Source organism: Gallinula chloropus, assembly GCF_964237585.1.
Source record: "Gallinula chloropus genome assembly, chromosome: 23".
Taxonomy (NCBI): domain Eukaryota; kingdom Metazoa; phylum Chordata; class Aves; order Gruiformes; family Rallidae; genus Gallinula; species Gallinula chloropus.
Window position 1 is genome coordinate 4,827,794 of NC_140108.1, and position 26,405 is coordinate 4,854,198.

Consider the following 26,405-nt stretch of genomic DNA (forward strand, 5'->3'; position numbering starts at 1 on the left):
TGGGTGCTGCATTAATCACGGAGCTGCAGTTCCGTGGGGGCTAGGTCTACTGCATTTGATTTTGTTTTGCAAAAAGTTTTAGCTGTTCAAGCTTCATGATAGCATGATGATCAGAGTGTGAAATGGTTTGGCACGTTGGAATCCGAGCTAGAGGAACCTGACATTTAATTAGGCATTCTCCCTTTCTCTGCTGTTTTAGGGATTAAAATGAAGGTGTTAACTAAAAGAAATTTGAGGCTTCAGCTCCTTAAAGCTTTACTTCACAGTATATGTTTCATGATTAATTTAAAATATGATGGGGAGACATTCTTCAGTCCTCATCACCTCATAAGCACAAGCCAATATACAGCTGTAGGTATTAAACTAGCACTTTTCCCTACGGCATCCACACATCATACAGGAATCAGCTCTGCAAAGGTACTGGGGAAACTGCTGAGACTCTTGCCATATTTCATTCTGTTGGCTATGAAGAGTAAACAAACAGAATTAGGGAAAGGTGATTACCATGGATGGTAAGAAGCTGGGGAAAAGATTCTCCTGAAGCCTGTCGTAATGAATTTAACACCTTATAAATTATATTGAGATTAGAAATTGGCACTCAGTCAGGCACTAGCCACTGACTCAGCTGAAAGCTGCTCACTAGAAGGATTCTGTTTTCCCAACATTTGTATACTTAATAACAATTGTATCTTGCCAGTAATGCCTTGTTTTCATGGATTTAACAATTTGCAAATATAACTATTAATTTCTTAGTTTAATAACAATTTCTTATCCTGCCATTTTGAAGTTTGTTGAAATTCAACCCAATGATGGACTTGGAATTATTCTTCCCCTTGAAAGCCTGACACTGGACATAATCTTCAAAGCTAGCAAGGCAAAAGAGTACAGCTTTGAACTAACCTGCAAGTCAGAGATTAATAGGTATGTTAAGAACCTACTGGAGCAGTAGGTAATGTAGAAGTCTAAATCATACTGGATTTCCACTGTTAAGTTAGTTCAGAAATTAAATCCCAGCCTCCTTTGAAGAGGTGAGGCTGGGATGAAAATGTGAGGCAGGAAGGAGTTCTCCAGTTGACAAGAGCTACTCAATGCCTTCATTTCATGCTGACATGACTTTTCCTATCCCACCTGAAATTTATCCTTTCCACATGTCCAAGCTGTAGGTTTGCCCCATGTTATTTTAACCTGCAATGTTCTGATTGCTTTTTCAGCAGAATTACTACAGGATTTATTATTTTTTTTTTAATGCTTCATACATTAAGCTAATGCTACTAAAATAACGATGGTGTGAACTTTGATTTGACTGGATGTATTTCCAGCAGCACGTACACAGGGTGCCTGGAAAAGCTGGAGCTGCCCCTGGCTCCCTGGCAGGGTCCAAGCACAGGCTGGATGGGGCTCTGGGGCACCCTGGGCTAGTGGCAGGGGGGTGGAACTAGATGGTCTTTGAGGTCGTTGCCAAGCCAAACCATCCTGGGATTCTATAAAGTTCACAGAGGAAGAATTCAAGTAAGGACTCCAGCCAATTGTGCATTAAAAATAGATAGTATTATTGTTCATCTTTAGGCAAAATTCCCATTGCAAGCTTGAAATTCTGCTTAAATAGGGACTACAGGATTAGTTCCCTATTTTCCGGGCTGATTAAGAGACTATTTTATGCTGAGACAATTTATCATGTGTTTATTTTTAGACAATTCAAGCTGTCATGCAAAGCAGTTGGAGTCCACCCACCTCTTGAATTGTCTCATTCCTTAGTTCAGTTTGCTGCAACAGCTTTAAACAGTGTGTCTACAGCCACACTGTATGTGATGAATTCCCACGTGAGTGGCAACCACTTCACTCATGCTGTCCCAAGAATTGGCAGTGGGGAAGTTGCTCCCATTGGACCCACCTCGTTTGAATTCTGTGTGCCAGAAGACTGTCCAGTGACAGTTACACCTTCTGTTGGGACTGTGTTGCCTGGGAAGGTAAATTCACTTTACATGTCAAGTGTTCTGACCAACCTTTTGATCATCTATGTCCCTACCAACGCTGCCACTTGTAAACAAACCTCAAATTTAATTATTATTAGATCATCTGGAATATATTGTATTGTTTGAAATAATGTTTTAAATCAGAGATGAGAGGTTAATAATCTAATCTGCCTAATGCTTTATGGGAACTCTCACCCTAAAAGTTCTTTCCCCAGTGTTGTCATTATGATCTGTGGGTTAAATATCAGAAATGGTAATCATGTAAAACCACCCACTGTACCATAGCAGACTTCCACAAAAGCTGCAAGTGACCCTCCCCTTAGGATCATCTTGGGGAAAAAAAAATGTGGTTTATTTGTTAATTTTTTGCTGTCATGTCTATGCTCCTATTGAGCTTTGTAGGTATAACACATGTGTGAGGGCTGAATTTTGCCTGTCATTCTTGTGTGTGCTCTCACTCTCCCAGAAAAGCTTGATTCAAGTGTCCTTCAGACCAACATTGTCAGATCAGCTAATCAGAGAAGAGGCAGCTCGGAGGCTGTGCGCAGCAGCTGCGACAGGGGCAGAAATACAAGTAAGGAATGCTAAGAACCAGCACGTGCTGCTGGGCTGGTACTTCCAGATATTTGTTTCTCCGGATAGTATTTATATCACAAAATTATCTGCATATTAATGAAGCCCAAGCTCATGATCCCTGTAAGCCCTGCCTGTAAAGGACAAGAATATGACCCCACTGTTGCACTTAATGTGTAGTCTGTTCACTGAGCAGTAATTTAATCCCATACTAGCAGTTTCAGAAGCATGCCTAGAGCATGTCCTTGTGAATGCTACCTACAAGTACTCTTAAAAAATTAGTTTCTGTGCTTGGTGCAGATTTACAGTATGTGAAGACTCCATATGCAAGGCTGTGGGTCAGAGGGTTTATGGGAGCACCTCTGCTTGTCTTTAATTAAGAGATAAAAAGGTAAAATTCCCCTGCTAGAGAGCCTTTTACTCTAATAGGGGAACTCTTGTAAGATGGGGTAAAATACATCCATTCCAACTTTACTGTAAATGATTAGAAGCCTATTTAGTAACTACCTACTCTATGGCTTGTCACCATAATCCTGCTGGTGGTACCTTGTTTCACACACTCTATCACCTCTTGGGTTCTGTATCCTTGGGCCAGGGACTGTATTTGCAACTCAATGTCTGAATTGCATTACTCCTCATCATCCTCAGTATGTAAACTCTTTGTGTGTGTGTGTGTATTTGCAGAAGAAGAAAGATGAAAAGAGAGAGGGGAAAAAATTAAGCACACCACTAACCAGAAAGCAGTCATCCAAGCAGCTTGTAAGGGATGGGGGCAGTAAATACCTGACTTCTCTACAGAGTTCTGAACAACCAAAATCTGAAGAGTTAAAGCCTGTGTAAGTCAGCAAAAGCATTTTATACTACATAGGTTAGAGTTTAATAAATCTACTCAAACCTATAGGCAGACAAGAAAGCAAACCTTGGAGAAGAAATAGCTTGAGCTATGTTGCAAAGGCTGTTTCCAAAATTAGCACTGCTTTTACGCCACGCAGCTGTACCCTCTCATGTAAGAATCCCTTTATGCATCAGAGGGATTGAAGACTTCAAAGAATGTATCAGAAAGCATGAGATGTGGCTGCATGGATAAATTTGGCTGAACCAACAAGGGTGTTATTTTAAAGGGCAACGAACTGAATGTAGTTACTGAGGGAAACTACTACTAATGTACCTCTTCTGAGTAAGCCTAACAGAGCTGAGTACATTCAATCCACCTGGAAACCATCTGATGGCCCATATCCATGGGGACAGGTTAATTTGATTTTTAATTTTTGAGGGCTTTACATAGTCCTTTATAGTGGTCATTGACATCTTTGGTCATGGAGATGTAATGATGCTGTAAGATGAGCATTTTAAATAGTTACCTTATGAGTACCTCAGAACTCACACTAACAGCATGTGCTGTCTAGAAATTTGCATGTTTAGATGCAAAATCTGATATTTGAGGTTCCTTGGGTTTGCACAGAATTCAACTTTTTAGAACCACACTTTTGCCTAATGTGAGAAATTGAGAAGTGTTTGGAATTAAATCAGGCACTTGGCTGCCCTGGATCTTAGATGTTTTTGACTAAAATCCCATGTTTGTTGCAATCAGTTAATTACAACTTCTAAATACTTTCAGTACAGGTCATAGAAATAAGATTTGTATTTTAAAACCCCCATTGTGAAGTATTGCTTGGCATCACAGGGAGTGTCATGTGTGTTTACAGAAGTATGGCACGACGCTAGAGTACTTAATGTATTCTACATGCAGAAGTTGTGTTGAGGATGTTGCAACCTTTAGTAGAGCATCTCTTGCCTGGGTGTCCAATTTCTGCTCTCTTTTGGCAAGGAAAGCAAACCGCTTAGTGGGGTGGGGCCATCCCTGAGCACCGAGACAGTCACTTAGAGTCCCTGTTCAATTTTGAACGTACAACTAAGAAGCAGTGAACAGAAATAGCTGAGTGTAGATATCTATTTGCTTTTTTCATCATTCTGATACTTATTAAGCTGATTTTTATTCCTGGATTTTTTTAGTTCTGATGCTTTCATGGCAGCCCAGGCTTTTCTGATGAGGAATTTCAGTGGGAGGTTTGACAAATACATCATACCATGCTTTGTGGCAAGTGGCTGTACTGATGAAAAGAGAGGTTCTGAAGACCTAAACTACAGGTATTTGCAACTAGATACATGTGTTTCATGACAGCTGAGAAATCCCAGGGGGGAATGGTGGGTTATTCATCTGGGGAGAAAACTTGTTTTCTGATCCTAATTACTCCATAGGTCAGTGGTAGAAACTCCTGCTTACAGCCCACTGGTTGGTGAAGAATCAAGCACATGACTATCAAAGCAGCATAGATTTTACATACAATTATTCTTTATGCCAGATGTGGTTTGTGTTTCTGCTTAGGCAGCACAGCAAGGTCTGCCACCAGAAATTATGGATTGGTTTGTAATCAATCCCCTTGTAATGATATCCTGTGATATGCACAGAGTAAGAACAGGCTTCTGACAACAGATTTTATTTCTGAATGACCCAAGAGCAAATACCTGTTTACTCTCTCTGTAGCCCTTACAACACTTTGTATCTGGAGTTGCACTGTCCAGCTGTAGCACCATCTGTTGTGGTCACTTCAGATCATGGAAAAAACACAGTAGATTTTGGTGGTGTTGCAGTAGGTAAGGTATTTGAATTCAAGCTTTTCATTTTTTTTCTGTCTAACATCAATTTCTTCTGAGCATATTTTGCATTTTCTTTTACATTTAGTTGATTTTCAAAATCCAGTGTAGAAATTAGCCCTGTAATTAGGTACTTAAGTGGAAAATCAGGAGTGGGCTTGGCCAGCTGAGGCATATAAAAAGCAGACTTGATCCTGAAACATGGAATCAGGAGCTTTACATAATGACTGTCCAGATTTCCAAGTATTTTGGTGAGCTTTGACTGATGCATCACCCATAGAGATGGAATGGATATCTGGCCCAGGTAGAAGCATGAGTAAAAGGGAGGAATGACAGTGCAAGAGTGAGCATCATCACTCTGAAATGTTTTCATTCCTGCCAGGGCACAGAATGATGAAGCAAATTACACTACAAAATATCTCCCCAGAGAAGCTGGAAGTATCCTTGTTTGGAAGATGTGAGTTAATCTGCTGTCCGTCTGCTGTTTGAGTCTTTCTCTGTAGAATTGTTTAATACTAAAGCAAAGAGGAGGTGGCAGATTTCAGACCAATGCATTTCTTTCAAAATGAGGCAGGAGGTGATGTGAAGAATGTACTGGAAGAGCCCAGTGTCAACTCTTGAGCCTCCCAGTATCTATTTTCTCTCCTCTCCAGCTGAAAAGGCGAGTGATGGAGCAGCTTTGTGGGTGTCTGGCCTCCAGCCAGGGCTAAACCACCACACCTAGGTGACCTACTGGAAAGCTAATTCTGTTTCAGCCTTTTAACTGGAAATAATTCAGGACATACCTGAATTTGAGCAGCACTTAACCACTTTCTGAAGAGTTTAAGTCTCAGCACAGTCTGATGTATGTGTGAAACAAACCTAACAACTCGGTTTTTGCACAGTGCTGCTCTGAATTTCTGAATACCCTGTAGGAAGAGGCTACTACAGTGTCATGTCAGGGTGAAGCTGCATGAGAAGTAGAAAAGGGCAGGTCCTGGATCTTAGGGCTACAGATGCTTATAGTTGGTTGGTTTATACGTCTTTGGTCTGAACAATATTGAGAATCTGTTTGTATGTTTTTCCCCCCAATCTTTGTAAATGTTTTTCCTTAAGTTGCACTATTTTAGCTGGGATTCTCAGTTCTGAATCCATATGGTCCCTTCCTGTTGGTCAGACCAGTTGAAATGCTTGAGCCAGGTGAAAACAAAACCCTCGTCATCTCTTTTTGTCCAAACGAGAATAAAGGGGTGAGTAAGAGATACAAGAGGGATGGGTGGGGGGAAAAGAGGAGAGACAAAGAGATGTAACAGGCTGTGTAATACACATGTGTTGCTCATTGCTGACTGGGATGAGGCTGTGTAATTCTAAAACCTTTGTTGCCTGTGCATAGCCCTTCCCAACGTTTGGATCTTTGTGAATGAAATCCAGAAGTTTGGTAGTAATGGCCCATTTGTGGGAGGGAGTCAGTTGGAGGGGTGGGCGGTGTTTTCCTGCAGCAAATGGGCTAACACAGGCATCTTCTTGACAGTTTTGGGAAATGCTGGACATCTGGACAGTGAAAACCAATCTAACCCTAAGGATCACTGGCCATGGGGTGATGCCATCGATTGTTTGCTCTGTGGGAGAAGAACTCAATATGGGATGTGTCGTAGCCAGAGAGAAGGTGACTTCCACATTCAAGGTAAATCACAGTGAGCACATCTGCAGCTTTCGTAAGGAGGAAGAGGAGTTCTCTAGCTTCTAGTCTGGCAGAATGTAAGGCCGAGTAGCAAACTGTAGACAGAAGAGCATAGCTTTAAACTCAGTTTAATGCTGAGACAGTTTCATGCCAAAGGTAACAAATCTGTGCAAGGAGAATCTTGTGAGCTGCCTCTGTCCTGCCTGCAGACTGTACAAAAAACAGAGATCCAGTACTTTCTTTTATTAAAAAAAAAAGGGGGGGGGGGGGGGAAGAGAGAGAAAAAGAAATGGGCTGTGTGATCTTCTCTGTAGATCTAGTTGGTATGCAGAGGGATGTGAAGTCATAAATGGCTTTGTTTTTACCAGTGTTAGAAATACTTGCCCTCTCTAGTCTGTTACTGCATTCACAACTGGGCTTGCTCTGTGTCCATGCAAAGCAGTGACATGGGAGGAATGTGGGTGAAATGTGAAACTGGTCCTACAGAGAGCACAGGAGGGTCTCCAGGGTACAGTCTGGGGAAGTTTAACTTCACTCGTTCACATACTGCAAATTCCCAGAGACACAGAAACAGGCCAAGGTCCAGGTATAAATTTTGACCTCTCAGCTTCTGTCTGTATGTTACTTGCTGTAAACCTCTTCAAAGGAACCTGGATCCTGTTGTTGGGGGGCAGGTAATGATGTGGCACACTGTGGATGGCAGTAAGGCATGCTTTTGGTGGCACTGGGCACACAGTAGTGTACTAAGGCACCAAATAAATTCCACCAGTTCACACAATATGGATTCTACTGGCTTGAGAACAAATTTTCTTAATGAAAATGCTGTTGTGTAAATTAATGTCATCAGATACAGAACACTTCCACACTGACCCTGCCATACTCCATACAACTGGATTCGCTTTCACCAACAAGGGACAAGGATCATCAGAGACTGCCATCCTTTGTTACGTCCTCTTCACAAAGAACAGACTTTGTTGGTAAATTGGAGGTGGCTTTTTTTATTCTTTTGTTAAAGGCTTATGAATTATAAAGCAGCATTAGGAGCCATACTAGTTATTTCAATATGGGTAGCTGTAAATTTGTGCAGCCTGAGCAAATATCCTCGAGTGAGGAGACACTGGTGTTTGACTCTGCATGAACCCACACAGAAGTTGTGTATTAGAGATTATATTTAGGGATGTCCACCTGTAAAAACACATTAGAATATAGGAAGGGTTTGGTGATGCTTCTTCAGTTGCCCTAGAGATCAATGCATTAAACCATTGGATGGATTTATCTGGTATTTCTAATACACTGTTTTGCTGAAAAACTATGTAGCAGATCTTATTGATTTGCTATTCCAACAAAAAGATTAAATAAGTTTTAGATACATGAAGAAGTAAAAGGGATCTCTCCTCCTTTCTGATCTGTATCTTCATTTTTATTTACCAGGAACACAGAACTATAGCGGCTTAAGTGTGTTCAGCGTCTTTCCAACAGGAGGAGAGATTGTTGCTGGGAACAGCCAGGATTTTACTGTTATGTTCAGCCCTGATCATGAAAGTCTGTGCTACTCTGACCGCCTCAAGGTTGTGCTCTTTGGCAGGGTGAGACAATCAGGATACCTGGATTATGAAATCATAGTCTGAGTGTGACCTGCAGTGAATTTTATCAGTGTGGGTCTTACTAGGAGTTTCAGATAATGCTATCTAATGGACAGCATTTGTAGGCTGGAATACCACCTTTATTAATGAACTGATGCAGGCAGGAGATGGCAGGTCTGGGGCCAAATTACTTTTTTTCAAGTTTCAACTATTTGGTTGTTAATTCACAAGGATAGTGACTCAGAATGCAGCCCTGTCTCCTGCCCAGTGTAAATGAGAGGGGAAGGGAGCTCGTTGTCTGCCACACACAGCTTGAGTGGGTTCCCTGCAAGTAGATTTAGTGGTGGTAGAGAGCACGGTGCACACTGACAGGTGCACGGGAAGCTGCGGCTGCAGTCGCGCAGCGTGAGGAAGGAGGTTTGGATCTGTGGAGCAGCAGTGGAGCTGAGCTAGAGCCCAGGTCAGGATGCACAGGTTGGCAGCACAGCGGGTGCCTTTATGCCTGTTCCAAAAGAGACTGACCAAAAGTAAACGAAGAGTGCCAGCTAATGCCCAGCAGCAGGCACTGCAAACAGGCCAGAACCTGGGAATGAACAAGTACTGTTCTCTCCCTCTGGAGTTTTGTATCTCCAGATTATCTTTGGAGTTGTAGTTAAGAATGCAAATTGGGATAAGCTGCAGATAATGGAGACTGGTCCTAGTCAGAGATGTTTTGTCTCTTTCAGTGGCTTTAATATAGTTTGTGCAGCCCTATCCTGGGGCACGTTGCCCAGGAATGAAAGGAGATGTAAGACAAAACTACCTGAGGGGACAAGACCCGAGGACGATGCAGAAATCTTGCACTGGAGTGCAGGGCTTCTTGGCATTATACAGGCAGATGATGTAATCATTTCTATGCAGTTTCTTGAGCTGTAACCCACATTTGAAGCATTCTTTTCTTGTGTAGAAAATAGCCCACATGATCCATCTAAAGGGTGCAGCAAGAAATCATGTCAAAGGGGGAATTCCACCAGGTGTGCCCACTTGGCTGTAACGTTGCCTGTGACAGGAGGCATGAAAAGGAGGTAATGTGCTTCCATTGACACTTCATTAAAACACAGTGAGTGATAAGATGTGGATGCATTCCTCAGACTCTGAGTAAAATGAAATTAAAGATAATTTTTCCAGAATCAGAATAACCTATATTTGTAACACCAAAAAATGAAGGAAACTTGCTCTTAAGGAAAGATTTTTGTCTGAATTTTAATGCAGTTACATCTTAAGTTGCAAAATTAGATGCTTGTCATTACCTTGCAAAAAAAAGTATAATTTAATGCTGCTACAAAGTATGCAGATGCATTTGCTTTCTGCCTTCTCTGACTTGTATTAGAGCTTTATAAAATTATTTTATGTATAATAACATATCCCGCACTCTCACAAATGCACTGTTATGAAACAGACACAATTTCAGGGGACTGAATTTATCCTTCCTTAACTACTTTGAACACGACCTGTATCTGAAGACAGCGTATACACAGCTCCTACCTCCTGAGCTACAACTAAATCTAAGAACACACCATACACAACTAGGGATATAGTATATGCAATCTATGTGCTGTGGGGCTAGAAAACAAGCACGAAACTTGATAAACAAGTAATAATTACAGTTTTCAACTGCCAATTATGCAAAACCTCCTTTGGCTTAATTGTTCCCTAACTCTGTAAGAAGGCTCTCCTTACCTGCATCAACTCATGAATTTGCCACCACATCACTTTGTTTTGAACCATCCTGTTGTCATCTATGCTCATTCCAAACTGATAACTGCTCTGTTTTGACTGTCTCATGGTTTCCTTGAATCATACTTGTTTAGAGCTACAAGAGCCCGTGAAGTCCCTTCTCCTCATTCTGGAGGACATTGAGGGAGAGCCTTGTCCTGTGCCAGCAATGACAGAACTGGAAGTTGGAGCTATAGAAACTGCTTGTTCTGCATCCATGGTGGAACAGAAAATAAAGTGCAGGTTTTTTTGTCAAGCACTGTAAGAAATGCTGGCAATGTACAAATGGCTACTCGTTCTTTCTGTCAAAAATAAAGTCTGTCAACTAAAAATACAGCTTTCAGGGTTTCTGATCAACTTTGCAGTATAGAAGTATCATTGCTTGAAAAGGGGCTAATACAAGGGGTTAGTGTTCTCATGTTAGTGCTGCCCTAACTGAAACACAGGAGTTTGAGCACAGCACTGAATTGCAGCTCTGATCCTGTTATTTCAGCACAGCATTCTGTGACAGCCTGACACACCGAACGAGATGGACGCTTGGAGTGGCAAAGGGCAGGAGCAATTAGGCAAGCAATAGGCATACAGAGAGTATCTGGGCAACGCAGCCCTTGTGTTTGGGGGAGCAGAACTGGCTGTAATGAGGGGTAGAGGGTGGTGGTGGAGGTGGGGGATTTATCTGTCGCGTAGAACGTGGAGTTGGGTTCGGATTGCCTGCCCCTCCTGCAGCAGAAGGGATTCACCGCCGAGTCTGTGAAGGGACCGATTAAGCCGGGTCAAGTAAAACGCGTCGGTGTTTCTTGGGTGCCACCTGCTGACTCATTTAAGTAACAGATGCTGCAGCATGTCGGTGTTAAACTGGTGTGTGGACCTGTTTCCACCCGCTTGGAGGAGCAACACAAAACCCTTTGAGACTTTAAGATGACAGCACACACATAGTTTCCAAAGGGAGCATAGGCTGGTATAAACACTAACACGAGAATAAAAGCCAGGAACAATATGTATGATTTGCTTTGATTAATTTAGCTTAGAGGGCAGATGTGTTTGTAACTCCTTGAAGGCCTGTGCACAAAAGCCATTGAGAAGGTTCATCTCAAACTCAAGGCTCAGATACTGGACTGAACTACAGCATTTGTTGCTGGAAAAAGGCAAAGAGGATTTTAACCCTGGCTGCAGAACTCATTGCTTCTAGTGATGGATTTTTCTCCCAGCCAGTTCCACACACAAAAATAAGTGTGAAATCAGCTGAATTGCTACAGAAGTTTCTGTTCTACAAGGGCCTAGGTGTAAGGCACCATGAGTGTCAAGGAGAATTTGTATCTAAAAATTGCTCCATTTCTTCTGATGCTGCAGAGCAACCTGGGGTATGTTTTTGGCTGGCCCTGTGTGGAGCCAGGAGTTGTACTCGATGATCCTTATGGATCCCTTCCAACTCAGGATATTCTATGATTCTAATACTTACCAAACAGCCGGTCCCATCACACACTCTTTGGACAGCATCTTCCATTTCAACTTGAGTCTCATCTTCAGACTCACCTTTTTAGAGGCTTCACTTCCTCCTCCTCATTCAAATTGGTTTTGCAGAGCATCTGCAAGAAAAGCAAAGCCCTGTGATCCCACAAGCACATGCAGCAATTTCATCATATGCACTAAAAAAACCCCAAATCCTGACATCATAATACATGTAATTATTATGGCACACTGTTTTCAGAAACAGGATTGTGTCAAAGCACCTTGGAAACTGTGCAGCTTCCATCATCACTGACACCACTTCCCACAGCTCATATTCTACTAAACAAGCTCTCTCACACTACAAGGTCATGAGTACCAATAATCAGTAGCTTCTGAAATGAAGCACTCAGTTTTTTATAGTACCACACGTTACACAGATGTGTGGAGAGCATAAGGACAGCATCACTTACTCCTGAACATGACAAAGCAAGATATGAAGAGGCCTATGGTATCCAGCTGTCGCACTTCCATCTCTTTCCTACCTTCTCTTTGTTGTTGTATGGGGTGCACAACTATGCAATTTAGATGGGGTTGCTTCAAGACCTCTTCAAGCCCACAGCACGATTCAGGATGGATTTTCCACTCAAGAGAGCGGGCAACACCAGTTACAATGACCTTAGTGGCTTTACCATCCCCAGTGTGACACAGGGACCAGACTCTTTCCTCAGTCTCAATGCACATGAGAAAGGAAACCAACCAATAACACTCAGCTGTTTCATTTATCATCCCACAGCTGACTTGGGTCAGCCTGTCATAACCAACCTCCATCTGAAGATCTTCTGGATCTTCAGGATCGCCGTCGATGCTCCTCGCGCTGTCACAGTGCTCCCCGTAACGATACACAACATGCAGTTCCCTCACTTTGCTTTTGTCCATGCCCCAAATCTAGTTGAAACAAATAAATTACAAGTGAGGACTTGGAATCAACTTCAGCATTGTGTATTTCAAAACGCTAATTTTTTTTAAGCCATGATAAACACTGTGATGGGAAGCAGAGTACGTAGCTACTGAGGAATCTTTAAACAGGAAGAGCTGACCTAATAATCCAGATGTGCCTACAGGAACAACAGAGCTTCTGTCTCCAGGATGAAGCCTGAAAACCAGAACACAACACTGGGCCGGTTACCTCATAACTAACAGAACCTGGTATGAAAACAGAGCAGTGGAAAGCTCAAAGCTATTTCCTACGCTTTACACAGAAGCCATCAGCTTGCTGATCATCTTCCCAGAAGCAGTTTCAGTGACAGCTCCCACTGAGCATACAACGGCTTCTTTCCCTCAAAGAGGAGAAGAGGAGTCTGTTCAAGTTATGACCACAGTGGAAACAGTCACTCAGAGTAAGTTCTGTTCTGCAGCTGGGACAAGGTGACTCTTTTTATATATGGATAATTTTGTTTTATAAAAAAAAAGAACAACAAAAAGTAGAGCCAAACCATGACAACTCATTAATTCCATCCAGGGGCACTGTTAACACCAAATGTTCCTTTGCTTTGTCAGCACCAAGGACGGCAGTTTCAGTAGAAATTTCCTGCCCTGGGTATTATTTGCCCTGAGATAATTCCTACCCGAATCACCCCTGCCTCAAACTCTTTGCTAAAACCTATGCAGCATTCCAACTCTTGCAAGGAACGCAGAAAATTACCCTGCATTTGCAGATCTCCTTTGCTTACCTGTCAAGCCAGAGTTCAAAGATCTGACAGCTCTCCTGGAGAAGACGTCAGTAAGCAAAGGACAGGGAATGCTTGCTTCAGGGCTCCCGAATTTCCCAACCCTTTTACGTCTTGGGCTCAGCTTATCCCCTTACAGAACATACACCGAGTCACCTTTCAACCGCGGCTGCGGTTTGTGCTGCACTAACGACTTCAGATTTCACAACAGATATTCTCCATTCATCTATTTTACACTTGCTCACCTTTAAGTTCCAACTCAACACTTAACTCCTGCCTTTTATCCTACTAAGTTACTCAACATGTTGGAACTCAGTAAGATTTATTTTCAACATTTGTCCTCTGCCAGAGCCTATTAGATATGTATCTAACAAATCCCAAAGCTCTCCAAAGATTATCCTGAGAGATACTTTGGCTAATTTTCAGTAGCAAAGCCTTTTTTTTCCCCTACAACACAGAATGAAGGTAAGCAGGTAAAATAACCTGAGCTAATTTGAAGCTCTGTGTTTCTAGTCACCACCAAAAAAAAAGAAGAGGTTGTTTAAAGCCCTAAAAGTCCCTGTAGAGATGCCCAGCTCCAGAGTTTCTGATTTAGGCCAGAGTTTGAGAAACAGCTGGAGGCCCTTGAACACTTCTGCTCATATTCTTCCAGCTTAGCTGCAGTGTATACAAGCGGCTCTCTTCAAGGATAGCTCACCATCTGCTTTTGACTTGGGACCAAAGGAGATACTCAGATATTCACACCATCTGCTTTATGCATCTTGCTGGTCTCCCTCTCTGGAAACACTCTCTTTGGAATCTAATCTAAAATTTTCCTGAGGCTCCAAAGCAGAGAGGGGGTAAAAAACCCCAACACATAGATGTATAGAAAGTTAAGAAAAAGGGTGCCCAGGGCTAGTCAAGCTAGCCACTCGCTCACATGTTCACCATGCTGCTTGACGCCCTGATGTGTCCTCTGCACAGGTAAGAGACTCATTACCTCATGGCTAGTAACAGCTCGCTCTGCTTACACCACTCAAGAGCCTAAGGCAACCTTTCCCTGACACAGCTGCACTCAGGCAAAGCAGAACCTCGTCACCAGCTCCACATTTACAACCTCAGAAAGGTCAATGAATGGGGATAAGAGTTTAAGGTTTTTGAGAGGATATACAAAATATTGATAAGAGTTAAGCACACTGAGGTGAGCATCCGGTTCAAAACAGTAACAAAGCATGAACACCAGCCCATGAACCCTCCTGCTGGGTCACTGCCTCTGAACACTCTTGCAGGTCAAGTAGAGTATTCCCAACATTGGTGTGACTCTCAGGTACAGCTTTTTAAAACAAGACATGTAGGGCCTTACTGCCCACAGCTGCCAATTAAATACGAGTTTAAACTTGTTTGGGTTCAGGAATCCACCTGACACTTTTTCAAATGTATCTAAGACACCACTGACAGCTTTCATCTGATCTTTTATCTTTACTGCCCTGTTTTAATCTGTGTGCTTCATTGGGTCTGTTTAGAGGCCAGAAACAATCCTGACTTGAACACAGGTTCTCACTTGCTCAACAAACAGGCTGAAACCAAGCGTGGACCAATTCCAGTGTGGACTTGCCACAGAAAAGCAACCAAAAAACGAGCAGGAGGAACCTGATGGAACTTGTTCCAGTGCCCCACTGTCAGAGGAAACCACAGGCACCATCCTATCCAAAGTTGCTCAAACACCACCTTAAGGTTTTAAAACCGCTCCCCCTCCTCTGCCCGGTACAGAACCGTGTTTCTTCAACGGCCAGAAACCTTCTCATCCCAAATCACACCCAACACACTGACTGGAGGGTCACGGAAGCGCCAGCTTCGAGGCTGGCGGGGAAAGAGCCGGCGCGGCGCTCACCCACCGCCCGGCACCTCTCCCAACGTAAGGCCGAGGGCACGGAACCGCCCGGCGAGGCGCCACCGCCGCTAGCCCGAGGCAGGCCCGGCCTTAGCCCCGTGCTTCCGGGACATCGCGGCCGGGCGCCCGCTGCGCCTGCGCAACCCCTCACGTGATCACGCCACCATCGAGACCGGCGCAAGAGCGGCCGGAGCGCTGCCACTCTAGCCCCTCCCAAGCCGGGGGATTCCTCCAGGAGGAGGAGGAGGATGGCGAGAGGAGGAGGAGGGCTCCCGAGCGGGAAGCCGAGGCCAGGGGAAGCTGAGGGCTTTAGCGATCAGCGGGAGCTCAGTGAGCAGCGTCGGACCGCAGCGCTCTGCCCCAGCCCGCGGGACCGGACCCTCATTAACCGCTGCCGTTCATTGACTCGCTACCTCCTTAACTGCTGCCGTTAGTTTTGCTCCTCCAGCTGGGCACGGGCACAAGCACAAGCACAAGCCCCTGTGTCTCGCTGCTGCCCCCGCGCCCCTCCCAGGGTCTACCGTGCGCTCCCACGGGTGGGAGTCGATGGGCAGGAGCCCTTGCAGCGGGTCCCCTCCCGCAGCGAGCGCTCCGGAGCGCCCTGGAAGAGGGGAGACGATCTGCTACCCGCGAGGTGGCACCACGAGAACACGGGCTGCCATCGGTGATGGCTCAGGAGGCGAGCTGAAACAGCCACAATCAATTCACTGTAATAGGCGCAGCGCGCCGAACCCTCCTTTCCTCTTTCTCAAAGCACGGAGGGGAACTCCTACGAACCGCAGAGGGGGCTGGAGAAGGGGGCACGGCAAGGAGACGGTGGCTCGGGGAAGGTTCCCCCCTGTCCCCGTACTCTGCTGTGCTTCCCACAGCAACCAGTCAAGTCATCCATCACAAACAGCTCCCCCATGCCACCCCGCCGATGGTCCACACCGCCCCGCTGCTCTGCGGGCATCGTGACAGAACCTCCCGACGCGGTCAGAACTGCTGCATGGGTTTCTGTCTAATTCCTAGCTTGCTCTGTTCAGAAGACTCATCCCAACAGCTTGGTGATGAACACTAAGGAAACTCCCTGAATTTGGGAACAGACACAGGTGACAAGTGAATCTGCTCCCCTTGCACAAAGTTACAGACATGCCACAGAAACACATCGCAGACTAAAAAGGCAAAGTTAAATCACCCCGTGAGGTGTTTCAGGTCCCACTGATCAGGTCGTTTGTTAATACCAGCTACAAGGATGCTTCTGAGCACAATTCACCACCAAAAACAACATCTGTTTCCACCTCAGTGGAAAAAACAACTCCACGCCGTGCCAGACGACACGCTGTAAATCCGAAGGCGACTTCCCTTTGGCAGCAGCTCCATGCTTTGCTCACACATACACTAGGTAACAGGGTTAAGAGGCTTCATTCACATCAAGACAATTTTTAAGGCACATGGGGTTGGTTTTTTTTAAGTTCCTCTTGTTCAGAGTCACAACAATCTGAAACACAGCTTGTGCACAAGCAGCAGCTCATGGGACTATCACCAGCGTCCTCTCGGATGTTTTGAGTGTTCTTGTGCTCCAAGCTTTATGTCATGGGAGGATTTTACTCTGAAACGACACGGCCGCTCTTTTATATCCATTTCCTGTCATAAACAAGTCCACAAGAAGCATTCCATAGAAACACATTCTTATGCAAACACACTAAAAGCAGGAAAGCTGGCTGAGTACATAAACCGACTGGAAATGATTAATGAAACGGTAATTAGCCTAAGTAGCATTTAAGGGCTACAGGCAATTCGGTTAAGTACAACCTGCATGCAAGCCAGCCAGCATGGCTCGTGATGCCAAGGACAAAACTGAGGAAAAATTAGGGCACGTCCTTTGACACTTGGTGGAAAACTTCCCAATGAACAAGCATTTTTAATCCAACATGACCATAAAAACTGGGCAGACACACCACAGGCTCCCTGAACAGCAGTGCCAAAAGCCACCGCCCAGGAATTGCTGCCTGAGCCCCCACTCTAGATCACGCTTCCTCCCCTGGGGTCCCTGATCCACGTGGCAGAAAACCATGGACCCCAGGAAGCGGGAGGACCTCTCCAAAACACAACAGGCTCTCCCCACACTTCCCTCAAGCGAGCTGTCCTCACTGCTGACATAAATCTGTAGCAAAACAACTGCTCCTCTCGACCAGCTCGGAGACACACACAGTCAAAAGAGGCATGCAGAAGTCACACCCACCCACTGCCAGAGAACAGGGCAGAGGTGGAGGCATGGATGCATCCTGCCAAGTTTTTAACCATAATACTTAAATTAGGAGTGGAGTTGCCTCTGTTGGTGTCTGTTCCAGCTTTCCAACATCTGCAAGACACTTTTGTACTATTCTGGTGATTAAGAATCTGTAAATTTTAAGAGATTTCCATTTTGGACACAGGAACTGACAGACCAAATTTGAAGCTTCTAAAGTGCTGTAAAAGCCTTAGGTCTTTCTGCTCTTTTCCCAGATCTTCTCTTTTTTACATCATTAACTAATAAAGAGGTATGAGGAATGCAATAGAAAATTAGCCTATTTTCAAACATAAAGGACCCTTGTGGTTTTCCAGCCCACGTCCAGACATTCTTGCATTTCAACTATGAGTCCCACTCCTGCAACTGAAAAGATCTTCAGGCTCCTAAAATTTGGCGTCATCCAGAAGTCCATCGAACACCACTGTAATGCCACATCAGCAGAAATACCACAGGAACGCCTAGACACTTTTGCAGTTTGCTTACAACAAACCTTCTACCATTTCTCAGCAAAGAACAAGCTCTTCTCACCTCACCCCACACCCCACCAGTGAGTTCATGAGATTAGAGTCTTCCTGAACTCCTTGCCCTCCGAAATTGCAGCCGTTTTGTTTCTCTCTGTTGGAGAGGCTGGTACGTGGTAGCACAGACAGCTTTGAGCATTCAGGTGCACCTCAGGCTACAGACTCTGTACTGTAGGTCTTCTACACGTAATGCTGACCTAGTCCAGCTTTCTGGGATTAGTCACCCTTCTTTTTCTACCTTTCTTCATCCTTCCACAGGATTCTTACCGAGCAACAATCTGCATTTTACCCCTCAGTAAAAAGGTAAAGATAAGTTAGAGAGTGAGGGATTTTCTTCAGGCCTTTGTGTTTCAGAAGAGCTGAATATTCACAGAACCACTTCAAGGGCATTTCCCGAGTGCCTGAGGTTGTCCTGTGAACACCAAAAAGAGATGGTCCTACCAAGATAATAAACTTCCATATCTCTCCTGTGGACTCTGAGACTCTGTATGACCCTAGGTCATGCTACCCTTCGCACTTAAAGCACTGTGATGACTGAAACCAACAGGGATGCTCCTAGGATTATAGAGTTGATAGTAATCAGACACTCAGTATTCCATGTTAATAATATCAGTCTCATTCTTTACTTCATGCTGTAGGTAACAGATCGAGTGTAGTGAGTATTGCTAAAGCAGGAGCAGACTTCCTACCCAGAGCAGTAAAAAAATCGCTGATACATCCAGTCTCCCTGATCAAAGCGCTGCATTCAGTACACCCATTTTAATATTAGATAATTCCTCTGAATCTATCCCTGTCCAGCAAAGCAGTATTTACAGACCAGTGAAACTGCTTTCAACAAATACAGTACTGATTTAGTAATAATGGTAACGTCTGGCTATCGCAGGGAACAAAGCTGCAGTGTGCTAATGCCATGGGGCCTGTTTCTGGACAGCAGCTGCTCAGTGCTATTATCAGCCGTTGTAAAACATCTTGGCCACGAAGTTAATGATTAACTCAAGTCCCCGTCTCATAAAAACATCGTATGGTAAGAACACAACACACTTAAAGCTGTCCCTAATCAATTGTGGAGGGATAAAGCAACACATAAAAGGAGCCAGAAACTCGGCAAATCCTCCAGCTGAGGGAAGACACACTGCACCGAGGTTTATCTCCATGGAGAGAGCCATGGACAGGCTGCACAACGAAAATGGATCGACAGCTCCCGGAGTACCACAGGCAGAAAAGGAGAGTTCTGTGCCTGCTGCGGAGGGTGTTTCGGAAGGGAGCAGAGAGAACACTGCGGATGTGAAGAGGCTGGAATTCACAGAAGAATGTACGAAAGAAATGGAGAGGCCTTCAGGCACAGAGCAAGACAGTCCTGATGCCTTTAAACCAGCAATGTTGGAAAGAGACTGTCCAAACTCCAAACCTCTTGTTACATTAATGAACTCCAACACTCCCGAGCTATGCGGTTTTGAAATGAACCACCAGCCTTCAACCAAAACATCTGTTGATATGGACTGCCTAGTCTGCTTCAACAAGTACAACATCTACAGAGTACCAAAGCTTCTGGACTGCGGGCATGCCTTCTGTGCAGTGTGCCTCAAGCTTATCCTTAGGAAAGAAGAGAGTACCTGGGTAATCACCTGCCCCCTGTGCAGAAAAGCTACTTTTGTGTCAGGAGGCCTCATCCGCACACTTCAAAATAAAGAAGACATCATGGAGCACTTGGAAAACCTCGATTCAAACCCTGAGGTACTCATCTCTGCCATCGGGCTGGACACAAATAGCTGGACTCGGACCAGCCAAGATGCTCTGCAGAGAGACGAAAATGCTCTGGCAGATAACAGACTGGCTGTCCAGAGGCTTGTGCTGCTCCTGCTGCTCGTGGTGATTCTCACTATCCTCATCCTCCCGTTTATATACTCTGGGATGATAAAATGGGTAATTTGTCTCATGCTTACTTTGGGGTTGGTAATGTCTATGGTGCTTTGCTGCACTCCTAAATTCTCCTGGAGGTGCAACAGGGACTCATTTACTGCCTGCCATAAGCAGACCCACATCGCTGCTATTGCCTGAAACGATTCATGTGTTCTGCCTAGAGATAATGGACTGGTCCTGCCTGCAGAGCTGCATGTTACACACACTAGTCAGTTACTGGACTTTGAAAGCAATTGTTCACCTAATAAATTCAACCAGTGGCTAAGTTGGCTCAATGGTAATACACAGCATTGTTAAATTTCATTACTGGAAGCATAGTAAAATATTTATATGTCGATGTGTAGGAGATAAAAGGGGGTTTTCCACAGAATTTTTATCCCAGGGTAATAATTTTGCTGGTTTACTCTTGCCACTTTTTCTTGTTCATGCTATCTCCTGATTAGTACTGCAGAACATTATCTGAAATGCCTGACAGATGGATGATGTCCTGTGAAAATCTCTCACTGTGACTGCATTTCCCACTCTCAACACATGCACACCTTCTCGTGTGTCAACGTGGGGAAATAAGACTGCTAAATAAGGGACTGGACACCTAGCTGCAAGGGGAGAGAGTAATTTTAACCCACGTTATCACTTTAATCCCTATCACTGCCCAAACAGTTGTTGGCAGGGATGGGAAAGGGACTGGGAAAAGGGGATGTCAGTCGATGCCATTTTAAGTTGCACATGAAATCGGAGAGGAAGAGGCAAAATCAACACTCCTAATCTTGAGTCTGTGGCTTGCAAAGGACAAGGCTCTCAAAAGCTCACAACACTCCAAATTCCTCACATTATTTAGCACAGAAATAGTTCCTCTCACTTGAACTCCTTTACCTGGCTACCTCCACCGCCTCTCTTCTTGCCCTCTACACAAAGTATGGCATTGCCCTTGGAGATGCCCACCGAGTAAAACAGAAATCTGCCAGTTGCTATGCTATACCACATGTGATATTTTTATATCCAATGCATCCATTAAAGTTTAACGATGTTAATTGCTCATTGACTTCTGTGTTTCAATTCCTCACTGGCAATTAATGTCAAAACATTTCACAGTTTCCTCGCTGACAGAACTACAGCTGAAAAAGCTTATTAGGGAATCTGTACAACCGAGCTGGTAAGTAAAGCAAAAAAGTCATGTGTTGGGTTTTTTCCTTGATTTAAAAAATACTTAGTTGCTAATAGAATATCCTATAAACCAACTAAAATTAAATGGGGGAAAAAAAAGGACATTTGCTCTAAGTTAAGTTACATTTTCAAGAGTACCATGGGTCTCAGTAGACCTTGGATCAGGCCTGTGGTAAATATTTGTGTTCGATAAGAATGGAAACTGATGTTGCTCAGTATATATATATATACATAGTGTTTCACCAGCTGATAAAACAGATTAGACTAAGGGGTGAGGAGCTGCTGTCCTCCTAAAGTCTTGGAAAAAACAAGTCTATCTTCTGACTACAAACACAAACCTTCACAGGGAATAAATGCAGTTTTTCTCATATATTTTGACCGCAGCTGGCTTATTGCAGAGTGTGTAAAAACATTTGGTAATAGTCATCAATAAAAAAGGGTTTCAGTTGGGAAAAAACAGGTAGTTTTAAACCCAAATATTTTATTGAACCATATTATTCCAAGTACAATGAATGGACCAGATAGTCACCTGTACTGAAAGTAAACTCTTGCCAAGTCTTTCAGCTCATAGACAATTTTCCTGACAAGTTCCTTGCATCAGCACTAATGGGGGACTGGTACTGCAAAGGTTTGTAACTCATATATTAATATTGGCCTGCATGTAGGGTGCATGGATGCACCCTTGCAAACGAGAATGGTTAAAGGAAAATCATATGCTAATTGCTACAGAACACTGATGTCATTATCTCATTCAGATAGCAAGGAAGAAACAAACTGTCCTAAAGATAAGATGACAAAGATGAACAGGATGAGAGCCATAAAATAATCCAAATTAAAAAAAAAAAAAAAGAAGGTAAAACTCGGGCAATTTTGCCTAAAAGGTGAAGAGACCGAGCAAGCGATGAAACACCACCAACTCCAAAAGGGTTTATGTTGTACCCAGGATCAGTTTGCCATCATCAGTCAAGAAATATAATTAAGATTTTAGAGGGAGCATCCCTTCTCCTCTGTATCACACAGAATGGAGCCCAGCCAGCCCATGTGGGCTTGTCAGCACATGGGTGGGAACAAACAAAATCAGAGAATGAATATGAACAGGAAAAATCAGTTTCTTACATATCTTTCTGCCCTTCCAAAATGGTGTGTTCAGTTTTATTACACTAATTTCTACAGTGTCAAAACGATGGCCAGCAAAAAGGGCTTCCCTCAAGGCAGTATAGAGCAGGGGGAAGGAAGCAGGCATGCTGTGTGATTACCAGTGAGAGACAGGCCCTCTAAAAGAACCCAAATGGATTTGTGGAAGTCCCTGCTGCAGCTATCAGCACCTTCCAAAACTCCCTTCAAGCAATCCAACCGAAATGTTTCTTCAGCCTTTGAGAGGCACTAACAATCGGCTGATTCAGAGTTCATGTATGTTGGTGGGACATGTCATTAGGCCCTAGAACGCGATATCTTTATAACAGCTGTCGATTCTCATCTGACAAGATAAGTTTCAACAACAGTCTAAACCTTTAAAGCAACAACTAAGTTTATGGAGAAAAGGCCAACAGAACTGTATTCCTAGTACAAGACATAAAGGATTTGCTTGTACTCAGTTTTAATTCATGACAGCAAGAAATATTGAGCTCTGAATTAACTTGCTCTGCTTACCTTACCTAGCTGGCTCCCAATTCCACGTAGTGATCAGTTAACACACTGTAGCCTGAAAGAGAGAGGTTCATAATGAGAAATATTAATAAGTAATATTCAGTCATACCTGACAAACTGCCTAAGTATCTAAGAGCTGTGATTTACAAAGACAGAATCCCATCAAAACATTAAAAGCATGACAGGGCCCGACAGCAGTATTTAAGGATTATAGTCTGTACAGACAGAATCCTGGGCCAGAAACTTCAAAGATATTTTGTTTAACAATCCATGTACCCAAGCCAGTTTTAATTAAAAAATACGCTTATCCTTTTGTCACGCTATGCTATCACTCAGCTCACAGGGCTCTTCCCAAAGCCACAACTTTCCCTATCCCAATCCCTTTTCAAGCTTCTCATCAACAAACACCACCACCCACCACAGTCACCAGTTACTTATGTAACAGAGTGAGACAGGTGCCTGAAAAATTTTAAGTGTAGGTGTTCTAAATTACTGTTAAATGTAGAAGCCTCATTTTCTCCACAGATTTTTACATTATTCGTAACTGTGCTTGCTTTGATTACTATTAAAACTATACAATAACATCCCAACATCGAGTAAAACCCACTCCCAATTGTCATTTCACTCACATATAAAGAGGCACACATATAAACAGGCAGGCAAAACTACACATGGAATAAATAGCACGTTTCACACTTCCACCACTCAGATTCTGTACAAAGAGAACTTTAGGGCTTCAAGCACAGGACTATCAAACCCACATTTGCAGATCTTGGTCTGAGAGCACAGATTTGTGTCCAGGTGACTCCTTGCTTGTTGCAAACCCATTGGAATTTGTCCGTTGAATTGTGTGTTTACCTAAGTCACAGGTAAAGCAGATACCTTCTGAAACCTAGCTGGGATCAACAGAACTCACCTTCTGAACTTCAGGGTTACTTTTAACAACTATATCATGATGCTTAAAATACCTATACACAGCACGAGTACTGGTGTGAGTAAACCCAAGGGGGTCTAGTGTCAATAGTGAGCAACTAGGACATGATTTTTGCCCAAACCAAAATCTGCTTTTAAGCAGAATTGGTACCCAGCTATTTTTTAAAAAATTATTTATAAGTAAGTCCCACACAACAGATTTTAAAGTAGAAATCAGTTACCCCAGCTACCAAGCAACCAAAACTTGCTTGGCCTTCATGAAATACAATCATACAGAAAAACTGCTCTCCTCACAAAAATGAATACACATTGGACTTGGGAATCCAGCCTGAGACCACTTTCAAAACAAACACTTAACACCCCAAAACCACAATGAAAAAGCCTTATGCTTGGGGGGCTGGACTAACTCCAAAGCCTTGAGATTTGCAAGGCCAGTTAATCACAATGGAAGGAAGCCTCCCCAGCTGTGCCTGTAGCCCTGCTGCTATCAAGTGGCACACATGTGGGCCCCTTATTTATCTGATAAGCACATATATATACCTACACACCCCACAGCTTCTGTTCTTCTAGCACTTGAATCCCCCCTGGTAGCACAGCATGAAGTGTGAGGCACCACTGAAGCTTTAGTTGTCCTCAGGGTAACCCTCAGAGACACCAGACAGTCCTGCGTAGAGGAGACAGCCGTCTTTGGGGCAGAAATGGGTGAGCAGCCTCACCATGTGCATATCCCTAGCTCTCTAATTATCCTTCAGAGAGGGAGAAGATCTCCTAAGAGAAGATGAGCTTTAAAGGGCACAAAATGGCTGGCACCCAGGCACCCAAGCAAGCCACCAACCTGGTGGACAAAGGCCAAGACTGTGAGTAAAGGCGGGCAGCGAGGAAGGAGCAGCTGCACCCACCTCAAAGTAGAGATGGACCAACCAACACCTGCTACGAGGGGCTGGGAGCAGGGAAAGGGCCGGCCCGGAGCTGACAGCCATCAACGCCATCGCCTCAGGCAAGCTCGCTCTATCCTCCGCAAACTACGTGCCCCCCTACGCGATTAGTGTAAGGGAGTACAGGACTGCCCAGCACAGCTCGCCTACCGTACGCAGATTGCGTAGATGCGGCGGGAAGGGGCGGGAAAGGGCGGGAAGGGGCGGGAAGGGCAGGAAGGGGCGGGCGGGCAACGGCGGAAGGGAGTGCGGCGGCTCCTATGTGAGGCAGGGGCGGCAGCAGGTTGGGGTCGGGTCGGGAGAGATGGGGAGAGGGGTTGGGCATGGCTGGGGTGCAGCTCCGGGGACTGAGGGAGTGAGCGGGCTGGTGGGATCTCCTCAGGTCGCTCCCTGAGCAGAGGGCTGTGGCGGCATCCGCCCGGTTGCCCAGGGGCTAGTTTCCTCTCCTTACCGGTTGTCAAAAGTGCTCTTTTATGTAAAAAGCGGCTGTGTTCTAGAAGCAGAGATTTCAGACGCAAAGAGCTTGCTTTAAAAGTGCATATTGGCAGCCGTTGTGACGTTGTTCCTCACAACTTTCCCGGCTGAGGTGCTTTTCTCCCTGCTAGTCACATCCCTCTTTCCCACCTTCCATGTAACATCGGTTCTCAGCCCTTGCTGCTACAAGCTTAACTGGATCAGTGTGCTCAATTTTGCAGCTACTTAAGTTTTTAGCTTTTCCATGCCCCCATCCCCTGTGTCCCAGGTGTCTGCTTTACGTTGAGCACACCTTTCTGTGACGGTTGCCTGTATCACATTCACGTGGTTCTTTTATCAGGGACTAAATTAATTGCATTCTGTGTTTGTGCATCCTAACTACTGATTAAAAGAGAAGGCCGTGTAAGCATGTGTGTGGCTCTGCAGCCCTGCACAAATCCTCTCAAACTCATCTGCCCAAATGTTTTCTGCTGTCGCATCATTGTCTGATGCTTAACTGCAGTTTGGCCATGCCATCCTTGGTAAGAGACTTTTTGGCCAGCCCCATTGGAAAATTGTCTATAGGAACTTCTCTGAAGGTGATGAGATGCATTGTTAGTGTCTGAGATGTATGTGTTGGCAGTTTGTAACTTTGTCATTGCTTAGGAGGAACATGATGCCAGCATCTCTGCAACTCTTCCAGCAATAGGGAGCGTGTGTGTGTTGAATAGCTTTAGATCCACAAAGGGATTATCTTTCTGCTTTTTCCTGGTTTTGGGAACCACTGTATAAAACACATCACCTCTCAAGAAAACAAAGGGCTTTGTATGAAAAGTGAGCACTGGGAGAGAGAGAAAATTTCTCTTTCAAGTGACAGTTCAAGTTATGGCTGTGCTGTTGATTGCTGAATCACATTCTTCAAGACACAGATGTGAATTCCAGTGTGACAGACTGTAAATAAGGTTTGGGATTTATTTCTAGCTCTCAGTTCCCTCGTATTGGATTTAGTGGCAAAACTTCTCTGCCCAAAATTTCTTTACTATATCACCTGTTGCCCATTGGAAGTCCAAACCCATTTTTGCTAGGTATTTATGAAGAAATAGATATCTGTGCTGAGGGATGCACACTGAGCATACTGATCAGAGCATTTGCAGAACGAAGCCTTTGAAAAACTTTTTCTGGGAATTCTTGATGCTCAGCATCATGGATTATTTGTTGCATAATGGCAAAAAAAGTTACAACCAAGAAGTCACTATGATGTTGCTCCCTAATTGATCACCTCTTTATGTTACTGGGAAATAGGGTTAAACAGCTG

At 44.2% G+C, this 26,405-nt stretch overlaps 2 protein-coding genes across 2 annotated transcripts in view; both read left to right on the forward strand.

Annotated features, from left to right (window-relative positions):
* Positions 1–11,027, forward strand: part of CFAP74 (cilia and flagella associated protein 74) — a gene marked incomplete at both ends in the record, with an annotated part of 48,031 nt that extends 37,004 nt beyond the window's left edge. Inside the window, 14 exons of the mRNA XM_084274483.1 lie at positions 788–921; positions 1,691–1,967; positions 2,440–2,547; positions 3,231–3,382; positions 4,560–4,694; positions 5,092–5,201; positions 5,584–5,639; positions 6,311–6,430; positions 6,712–6,864; positions 7,709–7,838; positions 8,293–8,447; positions 9,391–9,457; positions 10,295–10,419; positions 10,887–11,027. Of these exons, the coding sequence (XP_084130609.1) occupies positions 788–921; positions 1,691–1,967; positions 2,440–2,547; positions 3,231–3,382; positions 4,560–4,694; positions 5,092–5,201; positions 5,584–5,639; positions 6,311–6,430; positions 6,712–6,864; positions 7,709–7,838; positions 8,293–8,447; positions 9,391–9,457; positions 10,295–10,419; positions 10,887–11,027 (1,863 nt within the window). The remainder of the gene's footprint in view (positions 1–787; positions 922–1,690; positions 1,968–2,439; positions 2,548–3,230; positions 3,383–4,559; positions 4,695–5,091; positions 5,202–5,583; positions 5,640–6,310; positions 6,431–6,711; positions 6,865–7,708; positions 7,839–8,292; positions 8,448–9,390; positions 9,458–10,294; positions 10,420–10,886) is intronic.
* An 8,163-nt stretch (positions 11,028–19,190) lies between these two features.
* On the forward strand, positions 19,191–20,139 carry RNF186 (ring finger protein 186; the record flags this gene model as incomplete). The annotated part of the gene is made up of 1 exon (XM_084274810.1): positions 19,191–20,139. One exon carries the CDS (start codon positions 19,191–19,193, stop codon positions 20,094–20,096), a length of 906 nt encoding a protein of 301 aa, XP_084130936.1. The 3' UTR covers positions 20,097–20,139.
* Positions 20,140–26,405: the final 6,266 nt, after the last annotated feature.